This window comes from Hemiscyllium ocellatum, chromosome 4 (genome assembly GCF_020745735.1).
Source record: "Hemiscyllium ocellatum isolate sHemOce1 chromosome 4, sHemOce1.pat.X.cur, whole genome shotgun sequence".
Classification (NCBI taxonomy): Eukaryota; Metazoa; Chordata; class Chondrichthyes; order Orectolobiformes; family Hemiscylliidae; genus Hemiscyllium; species Hemiscyllium ocellatum.
The window spans coordinates 90,752,800-90,775,650 of NC_083404.1; the positions used below are offsets into that span (position 1 = coordinate 90,752,800).

The 22,851-nt window shown below is 40.3% G+C and overlaps 1 protein-coding gene across 2 annotated transcripts in view; it reads right to left on the reverse strand.

Annotated features, from left to right (window-relative positions):
- LOC132815443 (disks large-associated protein 1-like) overlaps window positions 1–14,549 on the reverse strand; it is a 209,176-nt gene extending 194,627 nt beyond the window's left edge. For both annotated transcript variants that reach the window (XM_060824381.1, XM_060824382.1), the window contains exon 1: window positions 13,593–14,549. In XM_060824381.1, the coding sequence (XP_060680364.1) occupies window positions 13,593–14,549 (957 nt within the window). The remainder of the gene's footprint in view (window positions 1–13,592) is intronic.
- Between the last annotated feature and the right edge of the window lie 8,302 nt (window positions 14,550–22,851).

The following is a 22,851-nucleotide window of genomic DNA, read 5'->3' on the forward strand; positions in this document are numbered from 1 at the left end:
AATGAGATTTTGATCAATTGGGTCAATAGGCTAGGAGAAAGTGAGGATTGTAGACGTTGGAAATCAGAGTCAAAAAGTGTGGTGCTGGAAAAGCACAGCCAGTCAGGAGAATTGACATTTCAGGCATAAAACCTTCATCAGGAATGGGGTGGTGGTGGTGATGGTGGTGGTGGGGGTGGGGGGGGGGGGGGGGTTGGGGGGAAGGGGCTGAGAAATAAATAGGAGGGTGGGGGAAGTTAGCTGGAAAGGAAATAGGTAGATGAAGGTTGGAGTGATGATGATATGTCGGTGGGGAGAGTGGATTGGATAGGTAGGAAGGAAGATGGACAGGTAGGACAGTTCAAGAGGGCAGTGCTGAGTTTCAGGGCTGGCTTATGAGGTGGGGGGAGAGGATATAAAGAAACTGGTGAAGTTAATGTTGATGCCATGTGGTTGAAGGGTCCCAAGATGGAAGATTAGGTGTTCTTCCTTCAGTTGTCAGGTGGCTAGGATTTGGCGGTGGAGAAGGCCCAGGACCTGCATGTTCTTGACAGAGTGAGAGTGGGAGTTGAAGTTGTTAGCCACAGGGTTGTTGGGATGTTTGGTGCATGTGTCTCAGCAATGTTCACTGAAACATTTTGTGAAATGGCATCCTGTAGAGGAGACCATATCGACAGCAACGGACACAGTAGATGAGGTGTTTGGATGCGTAGCAAAATCTCTGCCAGATGTGAAAAGATCCTTTGGAGCTTGGATGGGTGTTTCAGGGTTCCAGGACTATGAGGTTGGAGGCTGCGGATGGGAGATCCCCTGAGACGATGAGGTGGATGGTCTAGGAGATGATGGTCTGATGATTGGAGTGAGGTCGTGGTTAAGGGGACACTAAGCTGTAGAATGACAGATGAAGTTTAATTTGGATAAATGCAAGGTCTTGCATTTCGGTAAAACAAACAAGGGCAGGACTTATACAATTAGAAGTAGGGCCTTGGGTGGTGCTGTAGAACAGAGAGACTTCGGGGTCCAACTTCATAATTCTTTGAAGCTTGTGTCACTTATAGATAGTGTGGTTAAGAAAGCATTTGGTATGCTTGCCCTTATTGCTCAGACCATTGAGTATAAGAGTTGGGATGTTATGTTAAAAGTGTACAAGACATTGGAGTTCTGGAGTATCATGTGCAGTTCCGGTTGCCCTGTTACTGGAAGGAAATTACTAAGCTGGTCAGAGTTCAGAAGAGATTTGCCAGAATGTTATCAGGAATGGAAGGTTTAAATTATAAGCTGAGGCTGGATAGGCTGGGGCATTTTTCACTAGAGCATAGGAGGTTGAGAAAGTAGTGGATACAGTTACAGTAAGAAGGTTTAAAAGACGTTTAGATAAGTACATGAATAAGAAATGTTTTGATGGATATGGACCAAGCGCAGGCAGGAGGGACTAGCTTACTTTGGGATTTATGGCCAGCATGGACGAAAAAGTCTGTTCTCATGCAGTATGACTCTGTGCTCAAATGCCAATAAGATTCTGCATATAGGTTTTGACAGGAGTAGGAGTAACTAAGAGAAGGATGTTAATAACTTTTGCACTGGAACACTTTTATACATCTTCTGGTACTTCTAACATAAATGCACACTATTTATTGGTGGAACATAAATTTTATTGTATATATACTTTAAAGATGATGTTGAGTGGAATGCCATTGTTGCTACTTAAGCAGAGTTGTCATGCAAATTACGTGAAATTATATCCAATTCAGAAATACAGAATTAAGGGAGAAAAATACAAAAGGGAATCATGATGAGATTCAGTGGGTCACTGAAAAGCAGCCCATGAGATCCCATAACACCAAGCGATGAACATCAGCAATAAAGAGCAGTCAAAGGTATAATAATCCAGTTAGGAACACCAGTCTTCCATGAAAAGCTGCAAAGGCTGGTTCCATTACTTTTTGCCGTTTTGCTTGCATTTATTTTTCATTCTACACCAACCCAAATTCAATCATGAAATCTGATTTGCAAGCACTGAAATTTTAATGTGAATGTGAAATGTGTTCAGGGAATTTGTAGGAAAAGAAGCAAAACTTCCGACTTCATTATGTTGGAGCTTCTCTCGTGTAATGCTCTGTTTATTGAATTAGCGCATTTCACCAGCCAAGAAATGTTTCGTTTATATTCTAGGCTGGTGGTGAACACTTAGGTGTTCTAATACTTTCACTTTTGAACTACAGGAAATACAGAAAGTAATCACTTTTGCAGAATAAAAGCAGTGAGTTGCATCTGGAGGTGTTTTGCACACTGATGTACCATTATGGAGAACATTGACATTAGGCTATGGGGTATAATTTGCTTTTTATATCTTCAATGACAATTGGGAAATATAGAAAATATAACTTACTTGAATTTTCATATGAGATCTAATATATTTTCACAAGATTTGTGTACAAAGTTCAGATTAATGGAATTAATGTCAAATTGAAACTAGTTTGAGAATTGTTTTAACAATTGGAAAAGAAAGCAAAGGGAATTGGGAAGAAAACTAACTAAAGGCAGTGACTAGTCAAACATTGGAGATCACTGTGAGGGGCATCCAGTTATAAATCCCTTGCTATTCATAATTTAATTTGAGGTGACTATTTAGAGTAGAGCAAAATTTATTGATGAGACAGGATATGGTAATGCAATTAATAAGGAGTGCTGAAAAATCAAGAATTAGGTCAACTCATAAGATGGACTCAGAAATGGCACATAGGCCTTAACCTAGATAAGTTTAGGAAACTATTCAAGGTAATCCGGTATATTGTGGGATTAGGCTAAATGCAACTCTACAAAAGTACAACCAATGCAGAAAGGAATTAGTTAATGGGAAGAAGCAAAAGGTTTTGAATGTAATTCTTATTCAGAATTACTTTTGTACCACTTTATTTAGTTTTTATTGATGTGACGTTATTATAGTACATTAGAGGAAGACGTGTAAAAGAACAAATGATTGAAACAGGTAAGATGATGCAGAATAATAAAACACATTTTTGATCAAAACTATCTTATTTCATAACCATTTTCAGAAACAACAGTTATCAAGATATGGGTGTACTGTATCTTAGAGTCATAAAGTCATAGAGATGTACAGCATGGAAACAGACACATTGGTTTAACCCGTCCATGCTGACCAGATATCCCAACCCAACCTTGTCCCATCTGCCAGCACCCGGCCCATATCCCTCCAAACCCTTCCGATTTATATACCCATCCAAATGCCCCTTAAATGTTACAATTGTACCAGCCTCCTCCACTTTCTCTGGCAACTCATTCCATACATGTACCATCTTCTGTGTGAAAAAGATGCCCCATAGGTCTCTTTTATATCTTTCCCCTCTCACCCTAAACCTATGCCCTCTACTTCTGGACTTGCTGACCCCAGGGAAAAGACTTTGCCTGTTTACCCTATCCATGCCCCTCATAATTTTGTAAACCTCTATAAGGTCACCCCACAGCCCCCGACGCTCCAAGAAAAACAGCCCCAGCCTCTTCAGCCTCTCCCTGTAGCTCAGATCCTCCAACCCTGGCAACATCCTCTTAAATCTTTTCTGAACCCTTTCAAGTTTCACAACATCTTTCTGATAGAAAGGAGACCAGAATTACATGCAATATTCCAACAGTGGCCTAACCAATGTCCTGTACAGCCGCAACATGACCTCCGAACTCCTGTACTCAATATTCTGACCAATAAAGGAAAGCATACCAAACGCCTCCTTCACAATCCTACCTACCTGCAACTCGACTTTCAAGGAGCTATGAACCTGCACTCCAAGATCTCTTTGTTCAGCAACACTCCCTAGGACCTTACCATTAAGTGTATAAGTCCTGTTAAGATTTGCTTTCCCAAAATGCAGCACCTTGCATTTATCTGAATTAAACTCCATCTGCCAATCCTCAACCCATTGGCCCATCTGATCCAGATCCTGTTGTAATCTGAGGTAACCCTCTTTGCTATCCAGTACACCTCCAATTTTGGTGTCATCTGCAAACTTACTAAACTGTACCTCTTATGCTCACATCCAAATCATTCATGTAAATGACAACAAGTAGAGGACCCAGCACTGATCCTTGTGGCACTCCACTGGTCACAGGCCTCCAGTCTGTAAAACAACTCTCCACCACCACCCTCTGTCTTCTACCTTTGAGCCAGTTCTGTATCCAAACGGCTAGTTCTCCCTATATTCCATGAAATCTAAACTTGCTAATCAGTCTCCCATGGGGAACCTTGTCGAACAGCTTACTGAAGTCCATATACATCACATCTACTGCTCTGCCCTCATCAATCTTCTTTGTTACTTCTTCAATCAAGTTTGTGAGACATGATTTCCCACGTGCAAAGCCATGTTGACTATCCCTAATCAGTTCTTGCCTTTCCAAATACATGTACATCCTGTTTCTCAGGATTCCCTCCAACAACTTGTTCACCACCGACATCAGGCTCACTGGTCGATAGTCCCCTGGCTTGTCCTTACCACCCTTCTTAAACAGTGGCACCATGTTAGCCAACCTCCAGTCTTCTGGCACCTCACCTGTGACTATTGATGATACAAATATCTCAGCAAGAAGCCTAGCAATCACTTCTCTAGCTTCCCACAGAGTTCTAGGGTACACCTGATTAGGTCCTGGGATTTATCCACCTTAACCCATTTCAAGACATCCACCACATCCTCCTCTGTAATATGGACATTTTGCAAGATGTCACCATCTATTTCCCTTCAGTCTATACCTTCTCTATACTTTTCCACAGTAAATACTCTTAAAGTGAATTAGAAGCTAGCAGAACTATGTGACAGCACCAAGTGTTCTCAATAAAGTAACAGTGTAACACTTATTGAAAGCTACATTAGCTGGTTTGCCTGGAAAAAAGAAAACAGGTTTGAATTAGGCCAATAAGTTTAAATTATACCAAAAAATACCAAATTCCAATCAAGTTTGAATTTAGTATACTAACAATCTTAAAAACCAATGACACAATCCAATGCTCTGGGGGTATAACACCAGAGAAAATTTAACAGTTGGGAGGAGACCTGCCAAGCTGCCAGCACGCAAAGACTGCCTGAAAAATAGTTCTCTTTAAGGAACCTTTATCGATCAAAAACCTGTAAAGCAGAATTCCTAAGAAGAAGAAAAGAAGACAGGAATACGGAGAAGAACTGAAAGCTGCCTCGTTTTGAGATAAGAAGTTTTGGTTTGTAAATCTTAATAGGGATTTTTATCGGATTAGCGTTGTAGAAGGGAAAGTAAAAGATAGGTTAGAGGAAGGAGTTATAAATAGCTGTTAGTTAATTATTCTCTATTATATTTAATAAAAAAGTTGTTAATTTTTAGTTTAAATAGTTCTTGACCTCTTGAATTTTCACAGATGATTGTTTAGGATAAATCTTTACTGTGTTGCTGATTTAAATTAAACAGGAGGCTTTACCTCGTGTCATAACATGACCTTGATAGTGGTTCTAAGCAGCTAAATAAAGTGGTGCAAAAGTGAAGTTATCATTAGCAAAGTGCAGCATCATAATCACAGAATTGTTTCAGAAAGAAAGAGACTGCTCAGCCCATCATGTGTATGTTGGCTCTCTGAGCATTTTAACTCTGTGCCAATCACTCCCTTTTCCCTCTCATCCTGAACAATGTTTCTACTTGAAAAATCATCCAATTCCCTCTTGACGGCTTCAATTCTACCTTCCTTGACCACACTTCTGGACAATTCATCCCATACCCTCACCACCACCGTGTCAAAGAGCTTCATGATGAATAAACAAAGGTGAGAAGTTGAGTAATATTCAGGAGAAATGAAAATGGGCAGGCAAGTAGGCTTATTCTGGAGGACTGTGTCCAGTTCTTGTTGCCCTAAGGATATTATTAAATTGGAGACGGTTCAAAAGCGATTTACCAGGATGTCGCTGGGAATGAAGGGTTTGAGTTATAAGGAGGGACTGGATAGACTGGGACTTGTTTCACTGAAGAGTAAGTAGTTGAAAGGTGACCTTATAGAGTTTTATAAAGTCGTGAGAGCCATAGGTAAGATGAATGGCAAGTGTTTTTTTTTCCCCAGGGTGCAAGATTTCACATCTGGGAGCATATTTTTAAGGTAAGAGGAGAAAGATTTAAAAAAGACATGAGGGACAATTTTTTTTACACAGACAGTGCTTCATGTGTGTAAAATCTTCTAAAAGACGTTTGAATAAGTACATGAATAAGAAATATTTGGAGGGCCAAACGCAGGCAGGTGAAACTGGTTTAGTTTAGGATTGAGGTTGGCATGGATTGGTTGGACCAAGGGCCTGTTTCCATGCTGTATGGCGCCATGTTAAATGAAGTTGCATTCTCAAGACTGAGGATATATGTGAGGAATCCATTGTGGGAATTTTGCAAAGGCCATAGAGCACACGATTGGTAACTATGATCTTGAAAAGATGAAAATCATAATCACTCAAACCACAGACTTGGCTGGCATCTCTGGTTGAAATCAACTAGGTAAAAACAATGACTGCAGATGTTGGAAACCAGTTTCTGGATGAAAGTGTGGAAAAGCACAGCAGTTCATGCAGCATCCGAGGAGCAGGAAAATCGACGAGCAGTGTGGAGAGAGAGAGAGATAAATCTCTCCACACTGCCTCTATTCCTGATGAAGGGCTTTTGCCTGAAACATCGATTTTCCTGCTCCTCGGATGCTGCCTGAACTGTTGTGCTTTTCCAGCACCACTCTAATCCCATCTCTGGTTGAAAATAAAACTAGCGAAGTCTAGTATAAGGAGAACAGTTAAAAGACATGTAGTAAAAGCAAAGACTGAGGGATTTCCAAGCAGCATATAAAATAAGGTGTATCCAGGAGGTATAATAAAATGACTGTGAGTAAGAAATGTCTTTCTCTAAAGTTGACTAATGTGGGTAAGACCATAAGATAAGATGTAGGTGCAGAAGTAGCTATCGAATCATCAAATCTACTCTGCCATAAAACATCAACTGCACTTTCCTGCCTTCTTTCCCCATAACCCTTGATTTTCTTACTGATTAATAATATGTTCATCTCAGCCTTGAATAGATTTAGCCTCGACTGCACTCTGTGGTAAAGAATTCCACAGATTCACTACTCTCTCCTTTAAATGGATGGGCCCTAGTCAGATCATAGGTACTCATCCTGGACTCTCTCACTCGAGTATATAATTTCACCTACATAAAAATGTATGTTGCAATAAGGCCTCATCTCATTCTTCAAATCTCCAATGAGAGGATTCTGGGTAATCCAAGACAGAGGACAGGAAAAATTTCTGGCTGTAAAAGCTGTTCCTTTTTTTTTGGTATTTTAGGTGCTGGAGGTGATTTCCTCAAATTCCAGGAGCAACAATTACTGTTTTATATGCTGTTGCATTGTTTTGGAACTTTGGGAAAAAAATTCAAAACAACAGCAGTTTTAAAAGGGAGAAGAGCAGACAAAGGAAGCACATGGTGAGGACAGTGCAGGAGAGAGAGAGAGAGAGAGAGAGAGAAAACCTGCACAGTTACTGCCTTTGCTGTTTTTGAATTCATGTGTCGCTGAACATCGGAGTGTGTCTGGGAAAATTAACAAACAGTGAATTTCACAACTAATCTTGGAGGAACTGGTTTGGGTGAAGTTCACAACACAGAATCAGATAAGTTAATTGTTGTTTTAAGTCTGTCCAAGAGACTGTATTAGTGAGTACAGTGGGTTCTTTCTTGATTATATGTTTTTGGAGATAAGTCTCTTGATTAAACTTAAAATATAAGCCATAGCTATTAATTTAACCTGATGCAGTGTTTTGTAAATGAATAAGACAGTGTTAGTTTCTGGGTCTGTAGATTGTGAAGGAGCAAAAATGGCCTTTACAGTGATATGTACTTCTTGTCAGATGTGGGAGTTTAAAGAGAGTTTAAGGGTTACTGCGGATTACATCTGCCATAAATACTGTTGGATGCGAATCTTATCAGATCGAGTGGATCGATTGGAAAGACAGATAGAAGCGATGAGGAATTTGCAACAGCAACAGTATGTGATGGATGGCAGTTATAGGAAGTCTCACATACAGTCACATAGATGGGTTAACTCCAGGAAAGGTAAGAGAGGTAGGCAGCTAGTGCAGGAGTCTTTTGTGGATATAACAATTTCAAACAGGTATGCTGTTTTGGAAAATGTAGGGGGTGATGAATTCTCAGGGGAACGTAGCACGAACAGCCAAGTTTCTGGTATTGAGACTGGCTCTAATGCAATGAGGGGTATGTCGGCTTCCAAGAGATCAATTGCGTTAGGGGATTCTGTAGTCCGAGGTACAGACAGACGTTTCTGTGGCCAGCTAGTGAGGGCAGGAATAGGAGGATAGAGCAGATGAATGCATGGCTGAGGAGCTGGTATATGGGAGAAGGATTCATATTTTTGGTTTATTGGAATCTCTTTTGGGGTAGAAGTGACCTGTACAAGAAGGATGGATTGCACCGAAATTGGAAGGGGACTAATATACTGGCAGGGAAATTTGCTAGAACTGCTTGGGAGGATTTAAACTAGTAAGGTGGGGTGAGAGGGGGGGGGGGGTGGTAGAGGGGGGAGACCAAGGGAGAGAGTGAGGAAAGAGATCAATCTGAGACTGATACAGTTGAGAACAGAAGTGAGTCAAACAATCAGGGCAAGCAGGGACAAGGTAGGACAGAAAATTAAACTGCATTTACTTCAATGCAAGGGTCCTAACAGGGAAAGCATATGAACTCAGGGCATGGTTAGTAACATGGGACTGGGATAACATAGCATTTACGTAAACATGGCTCAGGGATGGGCAGGACTGGCAGCTTATTTTTCCAGGATACAAATGCTACAGGAAGGATAGAAAGGGAGGCAAGAGAGGAGGGGGAGTGGCATTTTTGATAAGGAATAGCATTACAGCTGTGCTGAGAAGGGATATTCCCAGAAATATATTCAGGGAAGTTATATGGGTGGAACTGAGAAATAAGAAAGGGACGATCACCTTATTGGGATTGTATTATAGACCCCCTAATAGTCAGAGGGAAATTGAGAAACAAACTTGTAAGGAGATCTCAGCTATCCAAAAGAATAATAGGGTAGTTATGGTAGGGGATCTTAACTTTCCAAACATCGACTGGGACTGTCATAGTGTTAAAGGTTTAGATGGAGAGGAATTTCTTAAGTGTGTACAAGACAATTTTCTGATTCAGTGTGTGGATGTACCTACTGGAGAAGGTGCAAAACCTGACCTACTCTTGGGAAATAAGGCAGGGCAGGTGAAGGAGGTGACAGTGGGGGAGCACTTTGGGGCCAGCGACCATAATTCTATTAGATTTAAAATAGTAATGGAAAAGGATAGACCAGATCTAAAAGTTGAAGTTCTAAATTGGAGAAAGGTCAATTTTGACGGTATTAGGCAAGAACTTTCGAAAGCTGATTGGAGGCAGGTGTTCGCAGATAAAGGGACGGCTGGAAAATGGGAAGCCTTCAGAAATGAGATAACAAAAATCCAGAGAAAGTATATTCCTGTCAGGGTGAAAGTGAAGGTTGGTAGGTACTGGTAATGCTGGATGACTAAAGAAATTGAGGGTTTAGTTAAGAAAAAGAAGGAAGCATATGTCAGGTATAGACAGGATAGATTGAGAGAATCCTTAGAAGAGTAGAAAGGAAGTAGGAGTATACGGAAGAGGGAAATCAGGAGGGCAAAACGGGTACATTAGATAACTTTGGTAAATAGAATTAAGGAGAATCCAAAGGGGTTTTACAAATATATTAAGGACAAAAGGGTAACTAGGGAGAGAGTAGGGCCCCTCAAAGATCAGCAAGGTGGCCTTTGTGTGGAGCCACAGAAAATGGGGTACATACTAAATTAATATTTTGCCTCAGTATTTACTGGGGATAAGGATATGGAAGAAATAAACTGTAGGGAAATAGATGGTGACATCTTGCAAAATGTCCATATTACAGAGGAGGATGTGCTGGATGTCTTGAAACAGTTAAAGGTGGATAAATCCCCAGGATCTGATCAGGTGTACCCGAGAACTCTGTGGGAAGCTAGAGAAGTGATTGCTGGGCCTCTTGTTGAGATATTTGAATCATCGACAGTCACAGGTGAGGTGCCGGAAGACTGGAGCTTGGCAAACGTGGTGCCACTGTTTAAGAAGGGCAGTAAAGACAAGCCAGGGAACTACAGACTGGTGAGCCTGACCTCAGTGGTGGGCAAGTTGTTGGAGGGAATCCTGAGAAACAGGATGTACATGTATTTGGAAAGGCAAGGTCTGATTAGGGATAGTCAACATGGCTTTGTGCATGGGAAATCATGTTTCACAAACTTGATTGAAGAAGTAACAAAGAAGATTGATGAGGGCAGAGCATCTATATATGGACTTCAGTAAGCTGTTCGACAAGGTTCCCCATGGGAGACTGATTAGCAAGGTTAGATTTCATGGAATACAGGGAGAACTAGCCATTTGGATATAGAAGTGGGTCAAAGGTAGAAGACAGAGGGTGGTGGTGGAGAGTTGTTTTACAGACTGGAGGCTGTGACCAGTGGAGTGCCACAAGGATCAGTGCTGGGTCCTCTACTTTTTGTCATTTACATAAATGATTTGGATGCGAGCATAAGAGGTACAGCTAGTAAGTTTGCAGATGACACCAAAATTGGAGGTGTTGTGAACAGCAAAGAGGGTTACCTCAGATTACAACAGGATCTGGACCAGATGGGCCAATGGGCTGAGAAGTGGCAGATGGAGTTTAATTCAGATCAATGCGAAGTGCTGCATTTTGGGAAAACAAATCTTAGCAGAACGTATACACTTAATGGTAAGTTCCTGGGGAGTGTTGCTGAACAAAGAGACCTTGGAGTGCAGGTTCATAGCTCCTTGAAAGTGGAGTCATAGGATAGGATAGGATAGGATAGTGAAGAAGGCGTTTGGCATGATTTCCTTTATTGGTCAGATTATTGAGTACATGTTGCAGCTGTACAGGACATTGGTTAGGCCACTGTTGGAATATTGCATGCAATTCTGGTCTCTTTCCTATCGGAAAGATGTTGTGAATCTTGAAAGGGTTCAGAAAAGATTTACGAGGACATTGCCAGGGTTGGAGGATTTGAGCTATAGGGAGAGGTTGAACAGGCTGGAGCTGTTTTCTCTGGAGAATCGGAGGCTGAGGGGTGACCTTATAGAGGTTTAAAAATTATGAGGGGCATGGATAGGGTAAATAGACAAAGTCTTTTCCCTGGGGTCAGCAAGTCCAGAACTAGAGGGCATAGGTTTAGGGTGAGAGGGGAAAGATATAAAAGAGACCTAAAGGGCAACTTTTTCATGCAGAGGGTGGTATGTGTGTGGAATGAGCTGCCAGAGGATGTGGTGAAGACTGGTACAATGTCATTGAAAAAGGACAACATATTTAGAATGGTCAGTTTTGAAGAAGGATCATACCAAACTCAAAATGTGAACTCTGTTTCTCTCTGCACAGGTGCTGCCAGATGTGTTGTGTTTCGCCAGTATTTTCTGTGCTTCTTTCAGATTTCTGGCATCTGCAGTATTTATTTTTGAATGTTTATATCTACTGGTTCCACTTTACATATCCTGTTTGTTACCTCCTCAAAGAATTATAATAACATTGTCAGATATCATTTCCCCTTCATGAAGCCGCATTGACTCTGCTTGATTTTATTATGCATTTCTGAATGCTTTGCTTTTATATTATATCCCTGTGGCACTCCCATTTGTTACAGATTGCAATCTTGAAAATGTTTGCCTTATCCCAACATTCTACTTTCTATTAGTTAGCCAATCCTCTATCCATGTTTAAATGCTGTCTCCAATACCATTGACTCTTATCTTATTAAGCAGCCTAATGTGTGGGTCTATATTAAATGCCTTCTATAAATCCAAATATATTATCTCTCCTGCTCCACTTCTATCTGTATTGCTTGTTACTTCTTCAAAGAATACTAATAAACTTGTCAAGTTTATGAAGCCATGTTTACTGCTTACGTTTTGATGTATTTCTAAATGCTGTGCTATTGTAGCATATATAATTAACTCTAACATTTTCCCAACAACAGATGTTAAGCTAACTGGACTATAGTTAGCTATTCTTGGTCTCTTACCCTTTTTGAATAAAGGTGGTTTTCCAATCCTCTAGTACTATTCCAGAATCTAAGGATGCATGGAAGATTACAATGAGTGCATCCGTTATTTCTGTCATAATTTCCTTTCTATCCTAAGATGCATCCCACCAGCTCCAGGGTGCATAACAGCTTTTCGTACTGTTGCTTTCCCTAATTTATCTTCTCCAGTGATAGCTATTGTGTTTATTTCTTCTGGGCAAAAGTGAGAACTGCAGATGCTGGAGATCAGAGTTGAGAGTGTGGTGCTGGAAAAGCACAGCAGGTCAGACAGCATCCGAGGAGCAGGAAAATTGACATTGAAGGAAAATGACGTTCTTGATGAAGGGATTTTGCCCGAATGTTGATTTTCCTGCTCTTCGGATGCTGCCTGACCTGCTGTGCTTTTCCAGCTCCACATTCTCGACCGTTTATTTCTTCTGCCCTGTCCCACCATGTTTTACCCCTTGATTATTTAGTATATTTGGAACGCTGTTCATGTCTTCTACTGTGAATATTGATGCAAAGTATTTATTTGACATATTTATTTTACCTATTTATTCAACCACTTCCTGGTTCCCCATGATTATTACCTTAACCTCATTCTCTACTTGGACTGTTTTCACTTTGGCCTCACGTCTTTTTATGTATCTAAAGAAGCTCTTACTCTCTTCCTTGACATTACTTGCAAGTTTACCCTCAAAGTTTATTTTCTCCTTTATTTTTGGTAATCTTTTGTTGGTTTTTAAAATTTTCCAATTCACTGGCTTATCACTAATTTTTGCCATATTGGGCATATTTGCTTTTAATTTGATGCTATCCTTAACTTTCCTGGTTAACCATGGTTGTCTTAACCCCTTTCTTGAATCCTTCTTCCTGACTGGGATATATCTTTGCTGTGAACCATGAACTCAAATGTCATTGTTCTTCAACCACCCTTGCTGCGGAAACTTCCCAGTCCACTCCAGTCAACTCTGCCTTCATTAACTTTGTAACTACCCTTACTTAGGCTTAGTACAGTTATTCTGGGCTCATGTTTGTCCCTCTTAAACTGGAGACCAAATTTTACAACATTACAGTCACTGCATTAATGGGGACCTTTTACTCTGAGATCATTTATTAAACCTGCATCATTACACATCAACAGATCCAAAATAGCTCATCCCTAGTTAAAAAAAAACTGTCTTCTTGGAAACAGTCCCAAATCCGTGGTATTAATTCTTTGTGGCTAGCTCTGCTAATGTGAACTTCTCAATCTTCATGCAGGTTAATTTGTTAAAGACTTCTTATAACTCCAATGCCCCAATGAAGCTTTTCTTTCCAGTGTAATAAATTGGAATCTGAAATCTTTCTTATTTTGGTGTGCTAGTAATACTTTGCTGTTTCCAACAGAGTCCATAAATCATAGCTATTGTACATATATATAAACATTAATAACTTGTACACAATATTTGTAGCAGCAATGTGCTTCGATATTGCTATACACTGGGTGCATACCTGGAGATACTGGCATGAACGTTCTTTCTGGCACGACTCCGATTTCATGACCGTTTTATTATCAAGATTCATTGAGGATTTCTGAAAAACCTCATGGGCTCGGCTCACTGTTAATGTTGAAGACCACGAACTCTTCTTCATGATTTGTGCATCAACATTCAGTGGGATGTTTACACAAGTTGTGCATTTCATGTCATTATTGCTTCTGGAAGTTTTTAACGTCTGTTCACTGATAGTATTATAAGCTTCCATGAAGTACTGAGATGTTGAACGGTCAGGACAACGACCCATAGTCATTACATTTGTTGGGCCATGATAAATGCATACATCACCATCCAAGTTATCTTCTGAACTCCACCACCCTGAAATATTAGATTTGTTTTTCAGTTCCGACTTCCTATCTTTGCTTTTGCTGCGCTTGCCACGTTTCGTCGCATGCATTTCATCAGGACTTGCTTTATTACCATTTATATTTCCTTTGGAAGGTCCTTCGAGAGAATGTGACTTGGTAAACAGCTTTTGCACTGAGTGAACCAAGTGGCGGATTCTTCCTGGACTTTCACTTCGGTGTTCCAGGGCTGACCGCTTATATTGTAATGTGTGGAACCCATCCCGGCGGATTGGAAGTTGCCTCTCAAATTGGTCCAGAAGGTTGGCAGGGATGCGATTGGTTTTGTTGGATGAAGGTGCAGGCACCAGGGCACATTCTTCCTTAAGGTCATGTTGTGAACTGTAATGTCTTCTGGGAAAAGTACTACTAGATATTTGATCACTGAATGGAACCGGGCACTCTGAGTGAAAGGAATTCCTCTGGGGGCAATAGGAATGATCGTCATGGTGGGAGTCAACTGGATTGAGAATGTATGGCTTCCTTTCCTGGTGGTGGGACAACGTATCACACAAAGGGTCACAGTTAGTTGCATGATGTTGGCCTCGGTTGCTTGATAACCCTTTCATTCTTGTGGCTGATATTTTTCCCAAGTCATTTAATAACTGTAGTTATTATCAGGAGGTGTCTTGAGAAAGCCCTGTAAAGTGACAAAGGGAAATAACCAATCAGTAACATAATTTCCCATCACTTGGGTTAAAAAGGAAGCACTGTAATAAAAAATGTCATTGAGTCTTTCAGTACAGAGTCCGTAGTTTCTGGTTATCAAAGAACAAGTTAAAATTTGATACAAATTAAAAAATAAAAAATCCTTAGCCATCTGATTCTTATCCAAACATTTTTCTATGACATTTTACTATGAATTTTAGTTTGCTAATTAAATAACCGATTCATATAAAATAAGATCCCATATATGCAGAGATCATAGGCAGCAAATGTTCAGCTGAAAAGCAGCACTCTATTGTTTTAATTATTGTAGGACTATTTGAGTCTAATTTTCATTAGTGCATTGATTATGTAGTACAACTCCAGAAAACACGCATTATATAAATTACATTTACTGTACCTTTCTGGAATTTATTTTCGTGTAATTTGCTGTTTTGACATAAATGCACTAATAAAATGTTTTATGCCTCCAGCGAAGTCTGGCCCAATGCATTGTTTCCAATTAATTAGAATGGATTGGTTTAGTTCATAGACTAATCCAAAATCAAAACTGGACACGAGAAGTTTGAAATAAAAACAAAGAAAACTCAGCTTCTGTAAGGATAGAAACAGAGTTGACGTTTCAGATTGTGACCTTTCATTAGGACATTTTCAGGAAGCATTAATGTTTCTCAAACTACAATAAATGCAACCTCAGAAACTTCTAAGAGATCTGAATGTGGGTATGCAAATTGGGGCCATTGTAGTTATCCAAAATGAAAACTGAAATTTTGATTTTGTGCTCATTAAATGCCAAAATCATTAAAGCAATAATAAGAAAAAGAATGTGCCTTCCTACTGATGCCAGAGTCAGTGTCAGTATAAAACCCGTTCACTGTCTAAACTAGTTCTGAAGCATGTTAATTGCCAGCAGCTAGTCGACATTGTTTTGATTATTTCCATGCCTAACACTCATAGGTTAAGCAAATTTACCCATTATTGAGCGGCCACTGGTTCAGAGTTGTTGTGGGTGTAATGATTGTAACAAGGTCAGCCAGGTGGACCTCATAGAATATGATTTCCCTGACAGGACCAAGTTAACAGCCCCAATCAGGGAGTCCTGGCTGACAGATAAAAATAGGAATGTCAGAGGTTCTGTTCACTCTAAGAGACCCATCTGAGGAAGCCTGACCAGTGTCAAATATTATGTACATGTAAATAAAGGGTGACTTGGTGACAGGATACCGGTGTCTGGAATTAGCTCAGTGGGGATTGGGGGGGTGGTGGGGTGGGGAGTTCAACTAGTAGTGATACAAATCAGACAGTAATAGACTTGGCCCAAAAAAGATGTACTATTTTCTTAACGATGAGTGATCTGATACAGGTTTATTAAATTGCAAAAGGAATTAATAAGGTGCTTGTGAAGGGGGTGACCAAAGTTAAGGATCATAATATGAGTCTAAGAAATCTGAGATAGGATCCAGGACAAACTTCCTTATCCACAGAATGATCAGGATGTGGAATTTGCTCACATAATGAGGAGTTGTGGTGAAACATACAGATGTATTCAAGGGAAGTTTGATAAACAAAATAAAAAAATAGGTTTGTACTGTTTGAATTTGATGGAGAGGATTTGTGGGATGCAGTATAATAACCAGTATGGACGACTTGAGTCAAATGGCCTGCTTCTGTGATGTAAGTTTTCTGGACTGAGAAAATAGAAGTGTGGTTAATCCAATCCCAGCCTATTTCTCCAGCCAATGAAGATAAATTTCACACTTAGTAATTTAAATCTGTACAGTTTCCACTCTTGTTTTGGATTATATGATTTCATCTTGAAAATTGAGAAACAAAATGGTCTTGTTTATAACAAAGAAAAGGATCTGTGTCTTCTATGAACAAGGCTTATAAAGTGGAATTTAATGTGGATGTGGGGAGGACAGGGCATATTATCACCAGTGAGACCTGGTGCCATTCCTATAAACCTAATCAAAGTGCCAACAAAATAACGGTCCTAATATGCACCGGGAAATCTGCTGAACTCTGCATGTTCTACTTTGGATAGTCCATCTCTTAGCATTACCTGCCTATCAGATCTGGGCCTTTGGCAATGGATCCTTTAGAGATGGGTAAGTATGGGTGGAATAGGAGTCCCAAGGAGGGAGGGCACTGAACAGATTGAACAGCGGGTGGCTGATAGAGCAGCAGGGGGCTTCTGCAGACTCTTTCCTCCTCATGCCAGCTCCCTTACTCAGGTACACTGAGCCTTTGAACGCCAGACACCCAAGAATGTCTTAGAAAATCCATCAAGGCTTTCTTGATTGAATCCCTGTTGGCAAATCCCCCACTAATGTCTGTGGCAGTGGAATGAGATGCTTCAGTGTCTAATTAAGGTCTTCCGCTCAGGTTTAATGTGGCGCAAAAGGAAACCAGTAGATTCTCCATCCATAACCTTTGGCCTGATCACTCTGCACCTATTCACTTCTAAACTTGTTTCTAGAGCCATACATTCCATTCTTTGTGGAGGTGGAAGCAGTTAGGAATGGCAAAAACTTTAATTTTCTCATTGTAATTTTGAATTTCTGTGCCTTCCCAATCTAACACCAACTTCATATGTGGGTTGAGACAGCCTCGGGTTGGATTGTGACCTCAAAGACACATCCAATCACTTAGGTTACCACTTACAGTCAAAGGGGAAATGTGTATTTGCATCAGGCTGGCTGGGTTTTGGAAGCTTTCTGACAGCCTTGTTTGACAGTTCAGGAGCCTCGGAGCCTGCTGTGAAATTGGTTAAAGATTGGTTCAATGGATTGACGGTTTCAAATGTCACAAATGTCATTACTAGATGTTGCATGACAAAGTAAATGATTGATTATAGGGTTCTGTCTAACAGATGTAAATTTGTCACGATGTTGAGCATTGACGGTGTGTTGGTTTGCATTAGCAAGGGGATTGAGGTTAAGAGCTGCTAGATTATGCTGCAGCTCTAAAGAGTCCTGGTTAGACCACACTTGGAATATTATGTTCAGTTCTGATTTGGAGATGCCGGTGTAGGAACTGGGGTGTATAAAATTAAAAATCACACAACACCAGGTTATAGTTCAACAGGTTTAATTGGAAGCACACTAGCTTTCGGAGTGCCGCTCAGGAGCAACCACCACCTGACGAAGGTGTTGTGCTCCGAAGCTAGTGTGCTTCCAAATAAACCTGTTGGACTACAACCTGGTGTCGTGTGATTTTTAACTTTGTTCAGTTCTGTTCACCTCATTATAGGAAAGAGTGGGAACTTTAGAGAGGGTGCAGAGGAGATTTACCAGTATGTCGCCTGGACTGGAGGGCCCTGTCTCATGAAGAAAGGTTGAGGAAGCTAGGGCTTTTCTCATTGGAGTGAAGAAGGATGAGAGGTGGCTTGATAAAGGTGTATAAGATATTGAGAGACATAGATAGAGTGGATGACCAGAGACTTTTTCCCATGGCAAAAATGTCTATCACGAGGGGATATAATTTTAAGGTAATTGGAGGAAAGTTTAGGGGGATGTCAGAGGTAGGTTTTTACTCAGAGAGTGGTGGGTATGTGGAATGCACTGTCGGTCATGGTAGTAGAGTAGATGCATTAGGCACCTTTAACTGACTCTTGGATATGCACATGGAAGTTAGTAGAATGAAAGGAATGAAGGTTAGTCTGATCCTACAATAGAATAGGTCAGCACAACACCGAGGGCTGAAGGGCCCTTACTGTGCTGTACTGTTCTATGTTCTATTTGATAGCTGGGGACTTTTATATATGCCTTACTATGTTTCAAAATTAAAGAACAACTTACCAGGGATTGTGTTCACAGTTTTATTGACAGTTTTAACATGTTAAGCTGTGTGACAAGCTTGCTGTTAGATTGTAGGAAATGTACTTTTTCCTCCACATCTAAAGACTGTACGCATGGAGATTATGTGTGTGCATGTGTGTATAAGTTGAGAGATGGCATGTCTATGGAGTGCATTCAGAGTGTAATGGGGCATCAGGTTATGAGGGACCCTGCTGGCTGCATGGGGAATATAAGGGAAATGCAGCTATGAGACAGCATGGGTACATGGGTGAGCATGGAGGACACAAGATATGTGTGGAAGACTATGTTGGGAAGCAGGACTGCTGTCTTAGTGAACTGAGGTGGACATTCTAATCAATTTGCACTTCTTTGAAGCTGCCTCGGGACTCAGAAAACCTGAACATGGCCTATCCATTTCTCCAACAGTTAATTGTGGCAGGTATGGAGAAAGGTTGCAGGCTTTGGTTTTGAAATTGGGAAATGGTTTGACTAGCATTTCTCAAGCTTAACACACCTGAAATTTGGTGAAGACAGGGTTTTTAATCAGTGTTTTAAAACTTGCACTCCATGAATTCAACTGTTTTCCCCCAAGCATTAAAATCCACTCGTCTTGATGGCTAGCATTCTGGCAATTCTCATGGGTTATTAATTAAAACTAGGAAAAAATGTGAGAATTCAATTTGTAGCGCTCCATTTCACTGTTGGAAAGTAGGCTTTTGGCCTTCTCATTACATGTCATGCCAAATCAGAACTGAGATGTGTGTTAAAGGCTTGGGTGACTTCGAGTTGTCTAGCCCGCCAACCCAAAACAGTCATGACATCTTATAAAATAGTAAACTATGGTTGTAAACCAACACTGGGGATTACAAAGTGATGTTCTGATGTAAATGGAGGAATCTGAGCTTCCCATTCTCCGTTCTATCACAGTTTGAGTGTCTAAGGATCTACTTAAGGACTGCTGTGTGCTGGTCTGTAAAGTGCCAATAGATTTTCAGTCATGATTTAAGTTAGTGCAGTGGAAATGGTAGTGCCGTTCCATCAAATTCCTTTGGACAATCTATCGGCATCTTTAATCATTCCCTCGCAAACCCTGGAATAATTTGCCCCCTCCTTCTGATGAGCTTGCTGATTAATGTGATCCAATTTTGCTTGGGTCTCAGCCCAGTACAAGCAGTGAGTAATGCAGATGCCCTAACCGTTTGTGTTCATTTTGGGTGTAATCAAGCTGCAAGGGTCTAGTCCAGAAAGAATCAGATAACAGACATATGTTTCAATAGATGTGCACTGAATGTGAAAGCACTGTATGAAGAATTTGGCACTTTCGCTTGGAACCTGCATCAAACCAATGAGCGCAAAATGGAACGAGTAAATAGTACAACAGAAGATCTACTTCTAATGTTGGTTTTGCCATGGTAACCAATGAGAGTTCATCTGTTACTTCTGAACAATACCAGATTATGAATTCTAAATGTTTTTTGCACGATGTTTCATTATGTCAATCTGAGTAACATACATTAAAGCATCATATTCACATGCACCTGTTTATTTCTTATTATAGAGCTAGGAAAACAAGCCCCTGAAATAATAATTGACTCACTTTTTAAATTACAGTTTGACAAAAGCAGGATAGTTTTTTCTCTCAGACAAGAAACAAAGGTTTGCTAGATTATTTTTAATTAAAATAATGCATCATCAACTAAAGTATTTGCTTTACTAATTAAACAACTGTGTAAAATAACTGGATGATTAAAATGGGTTCAGGACATTTTCCAAAACTCACTTGGTAAGTTCAGGTAACACTGATTCATGTGGACAGTGAATGTTCCATTCCTGGTCTGTTTTGAGTTAGTTAATCTCTGACAATGGTGGTAATGTAACAGTTTGGATTAGAGAAAGGAAAAGTAACTCACTCCTGATCATATTCAATGATTGTTGCTTTAACAGTATGTTTGCAGATATCATATGAAGACAGGACCACAGTTTCAGTAGTATCCTTCATAATTGCTTAATGTAGTAGCACCCGATGCCAATAAACCCATATGAAAAATGGGTATATGAAGCGATATTGTGATGACTTTTGTGCTTTAGCGAAAAGCCTAAATTAACGTTTTTTAAAGTCCAATGTTATTCTTTTATTCATTTATAGTATTATCAACAATGGAGGAGCTTTGATTTATAAGCTAAGGGAGGGGGGCAGGACATAGCCCAGCATTATGATTGTGTTGGCTGGAACCAAGTGTGTAAGGTATAATACCGTGAAGTGTGACTACAAACAGGCTGTTACCTGATGAGTAAGACATCTCTCCCAATTTGGCATTAGCCACCAAGTGTTAGTGAATAGAACTTTGCAAGGTTGACGGGGCTCTGTTTGCTTTTGTTTTTTTCTGGTGTCTTATTTGATACCAGGTTGTCTTCCATTTTCATTCCTTTTTTTCCACTTCTAGAAGTTGGTACAACTGAATGGCTTGTTCAGCCATTTGAAAGGGCAGGCAAATGTTAACCACAATACTGTGGGTCTGGAGACACATTCAGACCAGATAAGGGCAGTAGTTCCCTTCAGTAAAGGACAGTTGTGAATCAGATCAGTTTTAACGATAATTAACATTGGTTTCACGATTATCATTTTACTTTTAATTTTATGTTTTTCTTGAATTCAGATTCCACCATCTGCCATGGTGGAATTCAAACCTGAGTCTCTGATTACTAGCCCACCAATAAGACCACTCGTCCATTGCCTTCCCCAAACTAAGATCCTTCTGGTAACGTACTCTTAAACCTCGAGGAAGTGGTGACGTGATCTTATTCTGGACCCGAAGCAGTGTGTAAATGGAGAGCTGATTGGTTGTTGGATTACAGCTAATCTCAGGACACACTCCAAGACAGATCCCAGTGAAATAACCATGCATGGTCTTTCAATGAAAAAGGGCAGTAAACATTTAAGAACAAGCTTTGAAACAATTAAGAAGTGTGCATCTACGCTCAGCATTAGCAGAGAATGAAACACTACTATTACAAATTAAAATATGTAAGCACAAGATTAAGTCGTTCAATGATTTTATAATTATGAAGATATTGATTGCAATATCACTCTAGAGGCACTTAGTAATGTTTCTGTCTGCACCAAACATACTAAAGGACATTGAATGGTGTGAACTAAATGAAGGATCATGGGAAGTAGATGACAGGCATGAGGTGGCGTGACTTGGAAGGATAAGGCATGGGAAGTGTTGGGGGTGTGAGGTTTTACTTTTTTTTTAATAACTAGGATAAAGTCCTGGAATTCTGAGCTGGGCCTTTTAAACAGCTCAACTCCAAACCTGGCCCTCACTGTTGCTGCTGCTGCACTATTTTGGAGTTGGCAGACATGCCTTCTGTTAACACTTGCTGAAACTCCAAAAACTTGGGAGAAGTTTCTCCAGTGTCAGGCTTTCAGGATTGGGAAAGTTCCTGTGTTTGCACTTCCAGAAATGAATATTTAGATCTTGGTGGGTCACAGTTTTGTTTGACCTGGGTTAATAAATGAAGTGATTAGTAATTGTAGTCCCATAGTCTCTATTACCACACTTGGAAAGTAGAGGTGCGAGCTCAAAATTGTTGCCTTGGTGGTTACAAGTTAAACTTTTATTGTTTAAAAAAATAAAAAAATAGTTTGCATACGCAATATCACATAAAGACAATGCTTTTTCATTTGACTAAAATGTAGGAAATGTTGAGAACATTCAGCTGGTCAGTCAGCATCAATGGTGAGAGAAATATTGCATTAATGGATTAGGCCAATGACCTTGTCTCAAATCTGTATTTGCTTCAGTGCCCAGCATGAACCAGATTCTCCTTGGAAGCAACATTTTTTTTTTAGATTTGCCAGGTGATTGTCGTGCTTCCACAGACAATGTAAGCTAATTGTACTTCGGACATTAGGGCATCGAAGATTTGACCGAGTACTAGTGTGCTGCGAATTAATTCATAAATATTTTATGTCTATAACAAAGAAACATATGAATGCTCTAATGCTGTTGCCGTGCATGACCTTCACCGTGACTGAAGAAAATAGGCTTTTAGCATTGGAGAATTGTTCAGTCTATTCCTCTCTGATCTGTGCACAAACGCAAAGTCATTCATGATGCTCCACAAATATAACGCCTCAAAAAGTAAAACATGAGTTTCAATCGTCCTAATGATCAATTATCTCAAAAGCAAAAATAAAGTGGATGCTAGTAGGGGCGGCACGGTGGCACAGTGGTTAGCACTGCTGCCTCACAGCGCCTGTAGACCTGGGTTCAATTCCCGACTCAGGCGACTGACTGTGTGGAGTTTGCACGTTCTCCCCGTGTCTGCGTGGGTTTCCTCCGGGTGCTCCGGTTTCCTCCCACAGTCCAAAGATGTGCGGGCCAGGTGAATTGGCTAA